The sequence below is a fragment of the Pseudopipra pipra genome, chromosome 1 (assembly GCF_036250125.1).
Source record: "Pseudopipra pipra isolate bDixPip1 chromosome 1, bDixPip1.hap1, whole genome shotgun sequence".
NCBI classification, from domain to species: Eukaryota; Metazoa; Chordata; class Aves; order Passeriformes; family Pipridae; genus Pseudopipra; species Pseudopipra pipra.
Genome location: NC_087549.1, coordinates 24,337,198 through 24,355,739, shown reverse-complemented (window position 1 = coordinate 24,355,739; position 18,542 = coordinate 24,337,198). Strand labels below are relative to the sequence as shown.

Below are 18,542 nucleotides of genomic sequence, written 5' to 3'. Positions count from 1 at the left end.
AAGCTGAATGGTGCAGTTGATGCACCTGAAGGATGGGATGGCATCCAGAGGGACTCGGACAAGCTCGAGAAGTGGCACATGGGAAACTCATGAGGTTTCACAAGACCAAATGCAAGGTGCTACACTTGAGTCAGGGCAACTCCTGCTATCAATACAGGCTGGAGATGAAGCCTCTACAAAATTGCCTCAAATGTCAGGCAATGTCCATATTAACGAACAAACCACAAAGGGAGCTTTCTCAAATACCTTTCATATATTACCTCATGCATATATTACCTTCCTATACTTTTTTCTCTTTTTTCCTTCAGTAACAAAGATGGAGTGGCGGGATGGGAATCAGGCCCTCAAAATGTAGGAATGAAAAGAAGGCATATGTGTACTCTCAGCCTACATACCAGCTCATAAGCAAGAAGTCACAGCTTTATTAAACCATTTAATATGAGATATCATATTAAGGTAGATATTAATATGTATTGGTCCATAGTGTTATCCTATTATCAATATACTTGCACAGACCAGTATTGTAAAATAATCCAGCACATTAAACCAGTTGTCAATGATAGCAGAAGCAGCTTGTCACATCTGGGCATCTCAGAGTCAATGAGAAACTCAGGAGCTGGGCTAGTTAACTGTTGTACTTATCATTTTTGCTGTTCTCTAAGTTGCTTCTCTATTTAGGAAAGCCCTGTGTCTATCTCCATTAAGTTTTTATGCAGTTTTTTATGAAATCACATTGTAAACTCGAGGTCAGCAACCACTGAGTCAAGTAATTTATCAAGTCATTACCCAGATGCAGTGCCTAACATTAGCTGTCTTATGATGCAATTTGCAATAGGGGAAAAAAAAAGAGTGCAACTCCCTCCATGAGTAACAAGGTGTATTTAACACCACACTGTGTTAATTTATCTAAAAATACCTTTTCAATCATGATCATGTTAGATTAGAAGAGAAGGAAGAGCAGCTACAATTTGTAAAAGATCTCTTTGTTTCAGAGGAGAAACAAATATTTTGACTGTGCTTTTCTGTTCTGCCTTAGCTGCTTCAGGGGCTTTTCCTATGCATTTTTTTGCAACACTCTGTTATGGTTCCTGGAAAACATTATTTTTCTCCCTAGCCATTTTGTTCTTTTCTGTTTGGCAATCATTGATTTTGTGTGTGTGTGTGTGTATGTGTTTTCTTCAGAGGTAAAATTAACACAGCTGTTTTCATATAACAGCTTCAGTTTACACTGCACCTTGTCAGAGCAACATTGTTTTATTTATTCAGTGCTATGGAACCATAGGACCAATGTAACTCCACAGGACAGGATCACTGCATGTACAGTAAAAATACATATAGCCTTTTTATTGCAATTTATTACAGGAGAATTTTTCAGCAGACACACAAGTAATTGATTGAAAAAGTTGAGGACTGATCTGCAGTGTGAAACTCCTGTTGGCCTAAACAGGAAAGTAAAATTTTAAAATCTCCTAGGCCTGGTGCTAATGGTACATACCTCACATTGCAAGTAAACTCTACAGTTTCATAAATTCTCTTTAATAAGATGTAGCATAGGCCACTGCAGGTAGTGGTTGAAATTCCTTAGTAACTGGATTCAGGAGACCAGTCTCCACCCCATTTCTCAGGGGCATTGCTCAGGAGAGATCAGGTTCTGTATAAAAGCAGTCATCACCACTTTTGTATATCTCAAAGGCTCTTCGATATCAGACAAGCCCATCAGCACAATCTCTGTTCTATTAAAGAAGTCAGTGGAAATGGAGTGTAAGGATGGAAAAAGCTCCCAAGCCTCATCCCGGAGATGATGTGACCCAGAAACAGGACACACGGATTTTAAAGACAGTATGTCATCTGTAAGGCATCCTCAGAACCTTCAGGGTGAAAATCTCTTTGGATAAGGTTACCACATGAATAAGCATCATAGAAACTACTTTCCCTCACCCACTTTTATCACATCTGTCCAGCTTAGCTATTTCTAGATCCCCTAGTATAATACCCAGGTGTTTCCTTGTGTCAGTACAGTAGAGGGTATATGCTGAGATGTTTCTATTACTGACTCACAGACATTAATTCACGGAATATGAAATCAGTAACGTTGTATATAACAGCTTTATCTTATGAATAGGCTTCAGCTGAGACCTCACAAGGTCCATATCTCTCCAGCTTTGGGCTGAAGAGTGATATCTCTTAAATACGACTTTCCCAGTTGCACATTTCTTATTGCAAGGATTCTATTTGTGGACAGGTAAAAAAGATAGGAATCAGGCTGCCTGGTATGATTTTGGCCTTATGTTAGATTTCAGTATCTAAATAATACCCAAATACCATGGTTGACAGAAAATTGCTGTAATAAACGGTCAGCACGGAAACTGGAAAAAGAAGCAATCTAGTCATCTAGAATGTTATCACATACCTGAATTCATCTAAAATGAGAATGCCACTAGTAAAACAGCATCTAATATGTCCCTATTAGATGTCTGGAAAAAATCATAAGAGAGGAGCCACGGATTTTCTTAGACAAAGTCCAAACTTTAAAAAAACCCCAAAATATATACCAAAAATCTGCAGACTGCTACAGGCTACATAGGCAGGTGCAGAACAAGTGAGCAGCTTGTCTCTGACCTGCATAAGCTGACCTCCTGAGCACATGATCAATCTTTAAAACTGGGCATACACCTTCCTTTTTTACCTTATTTCCAAGAGAAGATCCCTGCTCAGCCAAATCAGCCTTCTGCTTCACCTGCTTGATTTCCAGCATTTGGGAATTGCCTGCTCCTGTGCCCTTAGGAGGTGATGTTTGAAAAATGATCAGCACTGGTGGACCTCAGCACCTGCTAAAACATTTTCCCAAGAGACCTTACTCACTGGTTCCCTGAGTAGCCTGAAGTCTGCTCTTCTCATGTCCAGAGCTGAAGTTTTGCTGGCACTTTTCCTCTGCCAACAGAGATTTTAAACTTGATCACTTTGTGGTCACTGTGGCCAAGACATCCACCAATCTCCACGTCTCCCACGAGATCCATTCTGTTGACAAGCAACAAATCAAGGAGGACATCTTTCCTAGTTGTCTTCCTAAGTACCTGTATCCTGAAGTTATCATCCAAGCGTTTTAGGAATCTTTTCGAATCTGTTTGTACCAAATGTGTGATGCTCCCAGTTAATTTCTGGCAAGTTGAAGTCTCCCATAGGACAAAGGCGGTTGATTTGGAAGTTTCCCTTGTTCCTTGAAGAATAATTCATCGGCATTATTGTCCTGGTTAGGTGGTCTATAGCAGACTCCCACAATGATATCCATGTTATTTGTTTGTTCTTTCATCCTTACTCAGAGGCTCTCAACCATGCCACTGCCAACTGTAAACTCCATACATACCAGCCTCTCCATTACATACAACACCACTCTCCCCACCTTTCTGCCTACCTACTCAAACAGATTGACTGCTTTGCATAATTTTGTTAATTTAAAACTTCAGCTAAATTATATAGGCTTATATTCCACTATAGTACATCAGAGATTTAAAACTAATTCCACTCAAAATTTGTCTAATACTGATTTTAAGAATTTTTGCATTTGTAATCAAATAAACACACTAGAACATTATTGCAGTAGTAATTTATTGCTAACTTACAAATTGCAAAGATAACTGCATGATCCCTCATAATATTTAGAAGAAACATTAAAATCCTAGAAACCGTTTCCTGTAAGTTATTGTAGTAAAAGCTGCTTAGATACAGACTTGCAGACTTATAAATATTTTTAGTGTGGATAGTTTTAAAGGATCTCATTGGCTTAGAGCCTAATTTAAACCTTAAAAAAGACATCTGATTCTGGCATTGTATAAACCTGTGTGGAATCTCTGGAGAATGAAGCAATGCATAGAGTAACACATGGACTTCCAGAGTTCATAAAGCAGTCATAATTTTTCTACCAAATCATGCCCTAGCGGATTGCAGGATGCTATGGTCAAAATAATAGCATGAAACTGATGCTTGAGTAACGTGTATCTGCATTTAATAAATATCTCCTTCAGACAAATGCAGTTGTGCAACATTAAAAGCAGCACAACCAACAGAGAGACAATGTATGCAATCCTGTTAGAGATTTTCTGAAACGAGAAAGCTTTCAACAGAATGACAGCTAGACTCACAAAGAAAGAAAGGAAGAAAGAAAGAAAAAGAAAGAAAGACAAAGACAGAAAGGCTCACCTCCTTGTGCAAAAGTATATTATGAAATTGTACCATCTGTTTTTCACTCAATAGTAAGAATCTTATTCCTCAGTGCCTTGTGACACTGGCTTGTAAAATGGACATTGAGTCAGCATTTTAGTCCCATTTTCATGACTAAAGGAACAGAAATTAGAAGAGTACTCCACTACTAAAGGAACAATAAGAGTTGAGGTAATTGATCGACTTGGTGGGTGAACTTCAGGTCTTACCGTAATCCTCATCTTGAAGTTTCCAGCAACAAACCTGGGTCCCAGTGCTCAAAACAGGAGCCCACCAGACTCTGAGCACAGCACTGGGGCAGGGGCGGTAGGTTTGTGCGCACGCAATAGAGGTCTTGGGCTTCCTCTGTACTTTCGCTGACCAAGACAGCTGCGCCATGTAGGCAGTTCTCTGTCTGGACGGGAAAAAGAGAAGGAGGGCGTCAGGGAGAGAGACAGGAGACCTTGGAAGGGGTTGTCTCCAAGTCCCCTGCTGTCTGGCAGCAGCTTTGCAAGGCTTTCCTCCACAAAAATACATTCATTCATTCCTATCTGCTATGTCTAACCACATTCCCTTCACTGTTTGTAACAGTTTTGTTCTCTTTGTAAATCTTTTCAGGATGTGTAAATGTAATGTTTAATATCATGCCTTGTAAAAACTATGCTCTGAAAATGGACAGATGTTTCCAAGTAGGTAATGAGTAACATCTTTCCCCAGCTTTCCTGGCAGACGCAGCAGGAAACAAATACATATGCATATACAGGTTACATTCCTCTCAGAGAAATAATATTACTGGCAGTTTCCTTTCACTGGCCAAGCTGGTCAAAGAAAATTATTTTCTTGCAGCATTTCAAACAACATAATAGTTGCACTCGATTATATTAATGGTCTTTTCCAACCTAAATGATTCAATGATTCTATGATTCAATATCTCATTTTCTCCTTTAATTGGCTGAAACACCATAACAATTCCCCAAAAAGCAGCTCAAGCCACCATCAGCTTAATCCAATAGCCATTTCAGTCTGAAGAACAGGGAAAATAGGTATTGGTTTCACACCCTGTGTTCTGTAATACAAATTACATCAGTCATAGGAATTCATTCTGGTCATACAAGTGAACTAACAAGTATCCATAAAAAAGGGGGGGGGGAAGAAACCTAAAGAATGTTTATTTTTAAGTGCAGAAAAAGAAATATCAATACTCTGTCTCACAGAAAAATCTAACAGGTATGACTTTTGCTGGGGAAAGGGAGCAGGTGGTCAGTGCATGCTCTGTGTGCTTCATGAGAATAGGCAGTTTTTAAGGTGGATAAAACATTAAATATCTCAAATATGGCACATCCAAAATCACTTTGAAAATCCTGATGTACATAACTAATACTAGCTAATGTCCCCAAATTCCAATTAATAACTTTCCTGACCCTTGTCTAGAATTAAGAGTTATGTATAGATGTCAAAAGTGCTAAATTATGTCCACCAGCTTCAGAAGCCAAGATTTCCTCACTACACATTTTATTAATGAGCAATTTTTCTTGTTTTTCCAACATATTGACATGTTGAGTTCATCCAATTCCATTGCGACTTCTTCTGAATGAAAATTTAGAACTATGGACACCAAATAACTTCTCTGATGTCTTTCTTCTGCTCAGGAAATTACAGGACATCTTTGATATTCACAGGATCATTATTCAGAGTTGTCCACTGAGCTAAGCACACTTTGTGCAGAGTTCAGCCCCTGAGCTATTCTCTTTGGCTATCTGGCTGCTTGTTGTCAGGTGCAGCGCAGGATTGTTTGTGTCAGATCCTAAGCTATTATTTCCAGATGTCCAACAAGCCTTTACAAATTGAAACCTAAGTGGTGTTCAGATAGCTATAAAGGCATGCCCAGCACAAGTCTTCACACAAACAAATATCAAGATCAGTGTGTCTGGATCTGACACACTGAAAGTTTAAAAGGAAAAAAAATCACCACTATGAGCTTACCTCAAAAACCATCAATACAGGTTTTAATTGTTTCAGCAGAATAACTATTTATAAATACATCTTTAACAATTCACACATTCCAACAGACAGCACTACTGTCATTTAGAAGACAAACTATGGTTTGATAGGAATGATGCAGATCTTTTGCATTCTCCTATAACATTTAGAAGAGAACTATTGTTCTCTAATGGATGGCTTTAAAAGCTCTATATAATTGACTCAATCCTTCCATTTTTCATTGGCATTTTGGAGTTATTTCTACAGACCATTCTTGGTCTCCCTCCTACCAGCTTCGCCTGACACTTGCCTAAGGGGGTTCTGCATTTGAAATCAACAATTGCGGAAATCTCTTTAAACTTTAGTTCTCTATCTTTATTTTTACTCTTCTTTTACATTGCTATAACAGCAGCCTGCATTTTTCTTTAAGAAACCCACTGGGCATGATTTATTTCATTTCCCAAAGTAAGAAAAAGTTTGAACTTTCAGGGAACTGTGCTGAATTTTTAAGCAATGCCCAAGTAACACATAACCTTACTCACCTGCCACATCCTTTAAAAGCCCAGCAGAGCCCACATTGCTTAGCAAGACCTGGGGCATATTTATTAAATACACAGAAGACACAGCTGCTCTGTGCCCACATGCCAGAGGGGACAGAGCTGAGCCTCCCCAGTCAACTGGGCAGGAGGCTCCTCTCCATTTCTTGCTCCAGGTGCCACAACAGCCATTCTGCACCAGTACACAACAGGATTTTGTCTGTATGGGGGGAGGGGGGGAGTCTAAATTGATTTGTGACCTCAAGAATAGTATTGCTTGGATAAAAAAAATCAAAGTTGCCTCAAGCTATGTACAGTTTTGTGCTCATACTGCACATATGACCATAGAAAGAGCACTGTTTTATGTAGCAACATTTCAGGCCTTGTGCAATTCCAGCCAGTAGAATATATAAAACTAAAGATTTATCTTCTTTTTTAACATCTCTTTAGATCACTATTTTAAGACTGTTTAAATACGAGGTGGGAAAGCTTGCCAATCCCTTAACAAACAAACTTTACAAATAAATAGAGAATAAAAACACTACTCCAATACATATGTTGCTCTAATCATGATTCATTGGATCTTATTTCATCACAGAAAGAGAAATAAGGAAATAATTTTGTCTATAAACCGTCTTTGGAGGAAAGGGAATAATCAGGAACATATAGGGAACATATTCTGGAGGAAGCCTTAAGAGATGGGCAGACTTGACTCCTCAGAAGTGAGGAGAGATTTGCTTTGCAGCTAAGGTGCAATCCAAGACATCTGACTACATCCCCAGCTGGATCACTAAAACTCTGTGTGACCTTGGGAAGTTAAACATCTCCAGCATAATCGTGGCACTATTAAAATCAACAAGTAGAATTTCCATCAGTTTCAACATTGCTGAGACCTCTCCTTTTGTGCTTCAGCTATCCTGCGGTTTATCAGCATCTGTAACCAGGTGCCACAGCCTCTCCCGAGCACACACAAGCAACATACCAATAAATTTAGCAAGTGACATGATGCCAAACACCAGAAATCACATAGTTGATCTGCTCATCTCAATGGAAATCACAGGTGCCTGTGAAGCAACCTAGAGCATTAATTAGTGTTGTCCTGGGTAAGTGCCTAGTCTCTATTTCCGTGGATAAGGACCAAGATGAGCTTCTCATGGTGCAGCTGGAGACCTTGCACTCCAGATGTAAGGTAGGAGGCAATCACTGACTTCAGAGGGGAGCAGTGACAAAGAGATAAGCCTGGGCAATGTGCTAAGTGGTCTTTTTGGTTAACTGCTGTGAATTTTTGGGGGGCATCATGGCACATGCTAATGTTAGGGCAGGCTTTGAAGCTGCTTCATCAACAGTGATGGGGAGCACTTTGTGAGCAGAGGAAACAGGAGGGGAAGGATGCACGCATGCCACTTGTTTGTAAGGATGTAGATTGGAGCTAATGATAATTTGTCAAAGCCCAAAGTTCATCCAGAAATATTGACATAGCAATGAATACCAGCAAATAAAACTCGCTGTAATGTTTATTTAGCTCTGATATGGAGGCATCTACAGAGAAAGACAGAACATTGTAAAGCAATCCATGTATTTGAGCACCCGTTATGGTGTTGGCTGTATTCTATTTATATGCAGTCTCTAAGAGAAACTCATGAACTTCCAGAAAAGGTTTGAATGCTTTACCCCCAAAGCACTCAAACCTGTGATTTTAAAGACGCACTGAAAGAATAAAAGAGGGCCAGGAAGACAGTGGTTAATTGACCTTTATTTTGCCTTCTGGTTCATTTGGAAATGGAAATTAAATTAACATGATAATTCAGTCCTACTGTGTTAAGACTGCTATAAACTCATTAAATTTTATGGTCATTGATTTAACATTTTTTTCTATTAACTGGGTTTAATTTTCAATATTGTCATGCAGGTTCTGAAAAGTGGTAGCTTGAAAGAACCCGGGTGGATGAACTACTGTGTAGCTGCTTGATGCCAGTAGCTCAGTTACTGAAAAGCCTGAGACCAGACTCTCAAAGGCATACATTGATTCTGGCACTCACCCTGTGCACAGGGAAGTACCCAGTAAAACATTTCCAGAGTTAAATTAAGCCTTCCTGGAAACCAACACCCTGAATTTAGTATCAATGAAAGAAGTTAATTCTTTTGAACTATGTTCTGTCCTGATTCAGTACACTCGTTTCAAGAAATTTTAAAACAGGGCTCGTGTTTGGTGTGTCACTTTTCTCATTCCTTCCATCTTCTGGGCTACTTTGTCAGAAAGAAAGAGTAGTGTTCACTTCACAAGCCCTAATCTTGCAGCTAACTCTATGGAGATATACGATCAGGTGACCCACCTGGTGGATGAGGGGAAGGCTGTGGATGTGGTCTATCTAGACTTCAGCAAGGCCTTTGACACTGTCTCCCATAGCATACTCCTGGAAAAGCTGGTAGCCCATGGCTTGGACAAGTATACCCTCTCCTGGATTAGGAACTGGCTGGAGGGTCGGGCCCAGAGAGTGCTGGTGAATGGAGCTGCATCCAGCTGGCGGCCGGTCACCAGTGGTGTTCCCCAGGGATCAGTGTTGGGCCCAGTCCTGTTTAACATCTTTATAGATGATTTAGATGAGGGGATTGAGTGTATCATCAGCAAATTTGCTGATGACACTAAATTGGGAGGGAGTGTCGACCTGCTGGAAGGCAGGAGGGCTCTGCAGAGGGATCTGGATAGACTTGAGAGATGGGCTGATTCCAATGGGATGAAGTTCAATAAAGCCAAGTGCCGGGTCCTGCACTTTGGCCACAACAACCCCATGCAGCGCTACAGGCTGGGGACAGAGTGGCTGAAGAGCAGCCAGGCAGAAAGGGACCTGGGGGTACTAATTGACAGGAAGCTCAACATGAGCCAACAGTGTGCCCAGGTGGCCAAGAAGGCCAATGGGATCTTGTCCTGTATCAAAAATAGCGTGGCCAGCAGGAGCAGGGAAGTGATCCTACCCCTGTACTCTGCGTTGGTGAGGCCACACCTTGAGTATTGTGTTCAGTTCTGGGCCCCTCAGTTCAGAAAGGATATTGAGGTGCTGGAGCGGGTCCAGAGAAGAGCAACAAGGCTGGTGAAGGGACTGGAGCATAAGTCCTATGGGGAGAGGCTGAGGGAGCTGGGGTTGTTTAGCCTGGAGAAGAGGAGGTTCAGAGGTGACCTCATCACTGTCTATAACTACCTGAAGGGAAGTTCTAGCCAGGTGGGGGTTGGTCTCTTCTCTCAGGCACTCAGCAATAGGACAAGGGGACACGGGCTTAAGCTCCGCCAGGGGAAATTTAAGTTGGATATCAGGAGAAAATTCTTTACAGAGAGAGTGATCAGGCATTGGAATGGGCTGCCCAGAGAGGTGGTGGATTCACCATCCCTGGAGATTTTTAAACGCAGATTGGACGTGGCACTGAGTGCCATGATCTAGTAAATGGACTGGATTTGGACCAAGGGTTGGACTCGATGATCTCGGAGGTCTTTTCCAACCCAATCGATTCTATGATTCTATGATTCTATATGCCGGTGGCTGTGCAAAGCCTGAATTTTTTGTTATTCCTGTAAAGAATGCAGGCATCAAATTAAATGACAAATGACAACAACAATGGAAAAATCAATGCTCCATATGCAAAGGAGAAAAAGACTTTCAACTAATTCTGGAAACTAGGTCTAGAGAAGCAGCAAGGAATTTTTTCAGGCAAGTGAGCTGCCAGAATAGGATTTTGGGGAGGACTAGAGGAGGTGATAAATAAAAATGGACAAGCTTTGAAGCAAAGAATTGTATGGCAAACAGGGGCCTGAGCAGAATACGAATGGCTAAAACCTATATAAAGAAAGGTGCAGGCAATATCTATTCACTTTTTACCTGAAAACTCAAAGGCATAGAAGGTTTATTTAGCTTTAGCAGACATGATTCCTACAAGTTTTCAGCATGGTAGTTTCTAATTTAGCTTTTAGATGATTTAGAGTTGCTATGATCCCATTTTTCCACTTTCCTGCCATGGAACCGCACATACCAGGAGGAAGGCTCTTCCTCCTTCTCAGTATTTGTTATGTAGGACTGGCACCTTCTATAACAGGTATGAGGCTCTGGAACTAGAAAGCCAGACAACTGATGAGGTGGGCGAAGGTCCTTCTGGGGTAGTGGGGCCTCCTAAAATGACACCACCTGTACCCCACATCACAACCTCCTCTGTCAAGAGGAAAGGAAGGGTAGTTGTAATAGGAGACTCCCTTCTGAGCAGAACGGAGGGCCCAATACACAGACCAGACCCAACTCACAGGGATGTCTGTTGTCTCCCAGGAGCTCAGGTAAGGGACATTACTGGAAAACTCTCCTGTCTAATAACGCCCTTGGATTACTATCTGCTATTGGTTGTTCAAACTGGCAGTGACAAAATAACAAAGAGAAATCTGAGGGCAATCAAAAGAGACTTCAGGGTCCTGGGATGATTGGTAGAGGGATCAGGAGCATAGGTAATGATTGGATTTGGCACCTGGGATGGGGCAACCCTGGATGTAGAGACAGATTGGGGAACGAGATGCTGGAAAGCAGTGCCATGGAAAGGGATCTGAGGTCCTGGTCAAGGGCAAGTTGAATATGAGTCAGCAGTGCCCTGGCAGCCAGGAGGGCCAACCATGTCCTGGGGGGCATCAAGCAAAGCATCGCCAGTCGGTCGAGGGAGGGGATTGTCTTGCTCTGCTCTGTACTGGGGTGGCCTCGCTTTGAATATTGTGGCAGTTTTGGGCACCACAATATAAAAAAGACATTAAGCTCTTAGAGAGTGTCCAAAGGAGGGGAACGAAGATGGTGAAGGGCCTTGAGGGGAAGCCGTATGAGGAGTGGCTGAGGTCACTTTGACTATTCAGCCTGGAGAAGAGGAGACTGAGGGGACACCTCACTGCAGTTACAACTTCCTCTTAAGAGGAAGAAGAGCAGCAAGCACTGATCTCTTCTCTGTGGTGACCAGTGACAGAACCCGAGGGAATTGCTTGAAGTTGTGTCAGGGGAGGTTTAGGTTGGATAATAGAAAGAAGTTCTTCACCCAGAGGGTGTTTTTGGGCACTGTAACAAGTTTCCTAGGGAAGTGGTCACAGCACCATGCCACGACCCGGGGGGATAGGAAAGGGATCGGGCACTGCAAGAAGGGTTCAAGACACAATAGAGGTCTCGTGAGGCAATGCCGACTTTATTAGGGTGAGCAGGGACTTAAATAGGGTAGGTCTGAGGGGAGGATTCAGAACTGGGGAGGAGCAAGGGATTGACATTTCAGGAAGGGAAGGGATTGGATAACCGGGTGATAAAGGGAGGAGTTTTGGTGTCTCTGGGGGAGAGGGCCAATAACAGCTGCCTCTGCACTGCGGCAAACTCCAACCAATCACAGGCAGAGGAGCGGGAAAACAGGGAAAAAGGCGGGAAACTCTGAGGGGATGAGGGAGACAATATGGAGGGTAAAAATTTTAAAACAACAACTGGGGTACAAACAACAGCATAACAGCACAACAGCAACTGGGGAACAACTGGGGGTAACTGTCCATTCCGTATTAGTGTCCAATCCGGTATTTTGGTGTAAAGTCCAGTGAGGTAGAGTCATGTCCAGTGTAAGAGATGTTATTCAGGGCTATAGATTTTTCTCCAGGCTTGGAACTCGTCCCACTCTGCCCTGTGTTCCCCAACAGCACCAAGCCTGACAGAGTACAAGAAGTGTTTGGATGATATTCTTGGGCACATGGTGCAACTCTTGGGGATGGTCCTATGCAGGGCCAGAAGCTGGACTCAATGATCCTTGTGGGTCCCTTCCAACTCGGCATATTCTGTAATTCTGTGTGATAATCAAATTCTATAACACCTATCACATGCTGTCCTGTACACATGTGTGTGTATATACCATGATCTCCAGAAAAGGTTTCAGATGAGGGTTGGATCAAGAGTATATGGTCTTATCCTTGTTGTAGTAGATTCATCAATACTAGTCAAGGCTGTTTCAGCCTTGAGACCAGTTTTACTCCTATTTGTGCAGAACAGTTAAAATTCATCTCCTTTTCCTACCCATGACTGACAGAAAATCTGTCTCAGTGTAAAACATATCAGCTCCTATGATGCTTTGCTGTTCCTGCACCTTTTGTTTTCACCCTTATAGTCAGAATAGGAAAAGCAGGACCATGTTCAGGTGACTTCAGGCTATGCTGAACAAAAGGTGAATTATCTATTTTTCTCTCTAAAGAAAAATGTCAAAATTAGAGCAATCCATTACCGAGGAGGGACTATAATCTTTTAATTACTTTTTTTCCTATCAAAGGGTATAATTTTTTAAATTTGAACAGACAATCACAGGGAATATTTGTGACTGAATTTGTAAAGTTTTATTGGAAAAGTCCACATCCTTTAAGCTAAGAGGTTTTGAAGTTTTAGAATTTGTGGAAGTTGCTGTACAAAACCTTTTTTTTTTTTGGTAAGAAATACAATAACTTTCCTGCTAGACCTGGATTTCTGCTGAGGTCTAATGAGGGTAAACCAAAGCTGCATGGCAAGATGTAAACCTCTGTAATGCTGCTTCCTTGGGAGAATAAAGTGGTTTAGGGAAAAGCCTGGGTGAATCATAACAAAGTCTACCATGGGAGGTGCCTGATGAGAGAAGGGGCGTGAAAAAGAATGGAGGGGGAAAGAAAGGGAAGAATAGAGTGTAGGAAGTGCCTGTATTCCAGAAGCATTCAGGTCATCCCCATTTCCCCCTGTACCACTGCTTGCAAAAGACTGAAAAGAAGACTAAGTCTTAGCCTGGTTCACAAGACCTGTGTATGAGCTGATGTGAATCTGAGTACAAGAATCTGGTCCCAAAACTTGCATGCCTTTTATCAGCATCATGCTATTTTGTTGTTCTTATGTCTTTGATTTTTACAGGGTTTATGGGTTCAAACAATTAACAACAGAATGTGGTTTCTATTTGTGGTTTCATTCCAACATTGATTGTGAAATGTTATAGTGACACCATCCCTTGTCCTTGTGTATCCCAATTATTGCTGCAGATGTACATCTGAACACAATCATCTTATAAATTCTGTTGTTCATCTGTCTAAAACTAAAGACCAGAAAATAGGCTCTAAAGAGTTTAAGATTAAAAAAAAAAAAATGGAAAAAAAAAAAAGGAATGTGAAGGGAGAGAGAGAAACCATGAGACAGGTTTTTTTTTTTAAATTAGTCCAGATTGGTGTTGCCCAAAAGCTGTACCCAACAGCTCATAGCTTTACTGTTGCCTTTGCAATAACTGTTAGTGGCCTTAGTCACATCATTAGCATGTTTTTTCTGCAATAAGGCTCCCTTTCACTCACAGGAAGGTCATGGGGAGCCTCAGTAGAAAGGCAGCGGGCCTGGGTCCTACAGCAGCTCCACCAGTCTCTGCCACCCAACAGAGGTGCCCAAGACAGAAGCTGGAGCTGCTCCCTGATGGTAGATGGGGAGAATGGACCCTTGGGCTATGGGCATGGAGCATACGGGGGAATGCAGATTTGCATCATACTGCCCAAAAACTCAATCAAAGTCCCGTGCACTTCTGCCATGCAGGCATGGATGGGTGCTCAGCCTGCAGTAACCTGCCTCTTCCACTGTGCTCAGCCACGTGCTCTTCCAGTCCACCTCATTACCTCATTTTGTGGGCCTACAGTCATCACGGGAAGGCATGCAGAAATATGAATGACTGAAAAGTGAATTACTATTAAAATAGTAGCAAGCAATTATTTTAATTAGCTCTTCTTGTGACTGAATTTTCATTTCAAGCTTGCACAACCAAATTATATTTCACAAGGGAGCTCTTGGGCAAAAATGTAGCAGTGTACTTCTAGCGAATAGCACAGATCAATACTCATCTTTCTCCAGACTCAGACTGATTAATATCCATGGCATATAACTGCAAAATGATCATGGTACAATTAATCCTCCCTGGGCAACAGAAATAACCCATTAACTGAAGCAAAAATACACAGGGTGTCGACACCAACCAAAAGTTTAGCAAGAGGAAAACTGCAGAGCTTTGGTTTGATTCTGATTCCCAAACCCAAATTTAGCAAGACAGTAAACAACCTGGAGGATCTATTGATACTGTGTAACCTCACCAAGCCCAGCAGAATCCCGAGGCTGATTTTTGGGCTGCACTGGCAGCGTTTCATCCTCTCCATGCCAAGGTTGCCTTGCCTACACCAGGGAGAGGCAATTGCTTTGGGGGACTTTCTGATTTTCAGTAAAGGAGATGGGTGAGAAATTCACCTTTCCAGTGGGCAATTATTCAGTATTTGATATGGGTCAAAATATCTTGGAAGTGAAATATTGTCTGCTAAAATAGTTGTTTTAGTGCTGTATTATTTGCTGAAGGAAGGAATGCTGCTCTTTGGATCAAGAAAATACAGTAGGAATTTCAACTCTAGTGTCCCAATGCCATAGTCTGGGAAGGAAGACTGAAAGAAAGTCATAGAACAATTGTCATAGAATCAAACAATCATAGAATAATTTGGGTTGGAAGAGACCTCTAAAGGTCATCTAGCCAACCCCCCTGCCATGGGCAGGGAAATCTTCAACTAGATCAGTTTGCTCAGAATCCAGTCTAACCTAGCCTTGAATGTTTCCATACCACCTCTCTAGGCAACCTGTGCCACCCTCATCGTGAAAAATATCTTCCTTATATCTAGTCTGAATCTACCTTCTTTTAGTTTAAAACTATTATCCCCTGTCTTATCAAAATCACATCCAGAAGGACAAACACAGAGAAGAAAATGATTGCCACATTTTGCCTTCCTCAGCCAGAGAGACAGCCTTAGGAAAATGGGTGTAAAAGAGCAGCCTGCTGATTGATAGGGGCTTTCAGAGAACAAAAATCCCCCAGCACCCAGTCACACTGCCCAAATCTGGCACAATGGTGCAGCAGTGAGGGGCAGCTGTTGCTGCAGAGAGGTCCTGCTTGCTTCAAGAAGCTGGATGCCAACAGCTGCCCCAGTCAAACAGAGCATCATTGTCAACTAGAGACCAACAGTTCAGATTGCTGGACTCATCGACTACAGAGATGACAGATAATTTCTTTCTAATGTCTAATCTAAACCTAGCATATTTTAGTTTAAAGCCATTACCCCTTGTCCCATTCCTACAGGCCCTTGTCAAAAGTCCCTTTCCAGCCTTCTTGTAGGCCCAATTCAAGAAATGGAAGGCTGCTGTAAGATCTACCTGGAGCCTTCTCTTCTCCAGGCTGAACAACCCAAGCTCTCTCAGACTGTCTTCAGAGTGAGAGGTGCTCTAGCACTCTGATCATCTTGATGGCCTTCCTCTGTACCTGCTCCAACAGGTCAATGTCCTTCTTCTGTTGGTGACTCCAGAGCTGGACACAGTACTCCAGGTGGGGTCTCATGAGGGCAGAGCAAAGTGGGAGAATCTCCCTTGACTCGCTGGCCACACTTCTTGTGACACAGCACAGGATGCAGTTGGCTTTATGGGCTCCGAGCACACAGTGTCAGGTCATGCCCAGCTTCTTCACTGACCAACACCCCCTAGTCCTTCTGGAAATAATAGCAGTAAAGAGGTTAAAAAGTGGGATATTTTCACACAGAAATAGCTAGGAACAGATGACTACAGCTCAAGCCAGTGTGAATCAGAGTTGAAGTGTTCCTTATTTTGCCTATAACCATCTTAGGTCATCCAAGCTACTCTGGGAAGAACAGTGTAACTATGACTGACCATCACCACATGGACAATAAGCTCTTGACAACTGTGATGTCTCTTTCTGCAACTCTGGGTTGCTTGATGAGAGAATATGCAAAACTGGAAGATTAAAGATTGAAAACATTGAGTTCTCACTGTCTGGGAGTTAAGTCCTACGCTGAGAAAGCAAAAGGATCATGAGAACACTCTCAAGCCTGACCTTAGAAGTGTGGTATTCAGCATTCCTCCCAATATGGACTGCCAAGACTCCAAATTTCACTCTGGTGGAGGTAGTAATCAAAGGCAAAAAATTGAGAAAGTGTCAAGATGAGGGAAGTATTAATATCTCCAGGTACTGAAGTCCCTTTTACAGCTGCTTCCTGAGCCAAACACAAACTCTGCATTAGCATTGTGAGCAAAGCCACAAGCAAAGAATTATGAAAACCTTGTGCAAGCATAATAAAAGCAAGAAAACTACTTCCAAATCCATATGAGTCAGAGGGGATTTCATTCACAGTATATCTTTTAGAAGATAAAAAGCTATTTTGAACCATGTTTTAATATGTTTATCAAAGGAAAGATACAAATCCAACAATAACAACCCAAATTTCTCACAGATGGAAAATAGGAATCAAAGGGCTTCGCATAGAAATCTGTTGAAGTCAGGTTTTGTTTAGACAGTAATTCCTGCAAAGAATCAAACCACTTTCCTCTCCAGTTTTAACTTGGACTGAGCTCTAGACGTTGGAAGCCATCTGTCCTCACAAATCCAATGCAGACAGAAAACAATCCTGAGTGATTTAAACCACAAATACATGGTTATTTCAGTATCTGTCAACAAAAAAAAGTGTTGAGGTCAAATCATCTCAAGACTATTTCACCATGAAATGACTACACAACAATTAGACATTTGTAAGAGTGTGTCTGATGAAGTACAGATGGAGTTAAGAGTAAGGAAAGTCATATTTTATATCAAAACTTATCTATTACTGCCCAGGAGGATAAGAAGAGGAGCAAGGGAGGCAAGTTTTACTCTCACTGACTCAGAGAGTGGTTGTGATCAGTTAAGCAACAGGGACCACATCTTCACATCTCAGGTAGGGAAATAGCAGCTGCATTAACTAGGAGAAATTGTTTGTCTGTCTTCTCAGAAAGAAATGAGTCTGGGTGAGAAATTATTCATCCTGATCCTACTAATAGACTAAAGAGCAATGCCTGGAGGTGAGGGGCCCAGACTCTGACTAATAGTGCTTGGCAGCATCCACGTGGTGTAAGGCAGACCCTGGCATTGATCCCTGGTGCCAGACACCACACCGGGGCTCACTTGTAGGGAAACTATTCCCACCTAAACCCCACAGAGGTAAGCTTATCACAGTTTCATGTTTTTAATTGCACACCAATGTATTATAAATACTTTTAAGAATGCTCCCTGTTTTGGATGGTGTTCATATTTTATTTATGCTTAACTGGCTTAAGAGTAATTTCAAGGCAATAAAATAGAAGAAAAGGCTAAAGATCTGGAGAAGTGTCCTATCTTGCCATCACATTGCACTGAGTATCCAGAGGGAAGCAATGCAGAGCCCCGCAGAACCTGGCATTGAGGTATGTGTTCTCTGATGGCCAGTGACAACCCCATCAGGATCTTTGGCTTTCACTAAGATATTAAGGAGTCATTGACACCCATAAGCTCCCCAAGACATTGCTCACAATGATGCTGTTTGTAAAAATCTGTATTTTCCACAAATGGAAAAACAGAGTATGACTTCTTAATACTCCAAAGAACAGCATATGAGGAGGAAACAGCAACTGGCACAAGGAACAGAAACTGAAAGATATGCAGGGGATTGAATAGAACAAAATAAAGTTACTCAGTCAGGGGCAAAGCCAACAGACTGCCTAGAAGAGCCTGAACAGCCACTCTGGATGGAGGTGAATGCTGCAGTCCCTACTTCTCTTAACTGTTGCTGGGACAGAAAGAAAATATCTCGATGAGGATAATTGCAGTCTGATCCAATGCAGCCAAAGGAACTTCCAGCACCATTGTCCTGAAAGTAATTGACAGGAACTCTTCATGTAGTGTAAAAAGCAAAACAAGCAATGAAATGCAGATGCAGATCCCAGCTCTCTTCTCTTCTTCATTGTCTAC

The 18,542-nt window shown here is 41.9% G+C and overlaps 1 protein-coding gene across 3 annotated transcripts in view; it reads right to left on the bottom strand.

The window, feature by feature from the left end:
• LOC135411421 (uncharacterized) overlaps positions 1-18,542 on the bottom strand; it is a 106,507-nt gene that overhangs the window by 28,664 nt on the left and 59,301 nt on the right. For 2 of the 3 annotated variants that reach the window (XM_064648931.1, XM_064648941.1), the window contains exons 4-5: positions 4,428-4,612; positions 1,302-3,217 (exon numbers count right to left, since the gene is read on the bottom strand). In XM_064648931.1, coding sequence (XP_064505001.1) covers positions 2,895-3,217; positions 4,428-4,612 — 508 coding nt within the window. In that variant the 3' untranslated portion in view covers positions 1,302-2,894. Of the gene's footprint in view, positions 1-1,301; positions 3,218-4,427; positions 4,613-18,542 lie in introns of those variants that run through there. The other variant, XM_064648948.1, reaches the window with a different exon arrangement.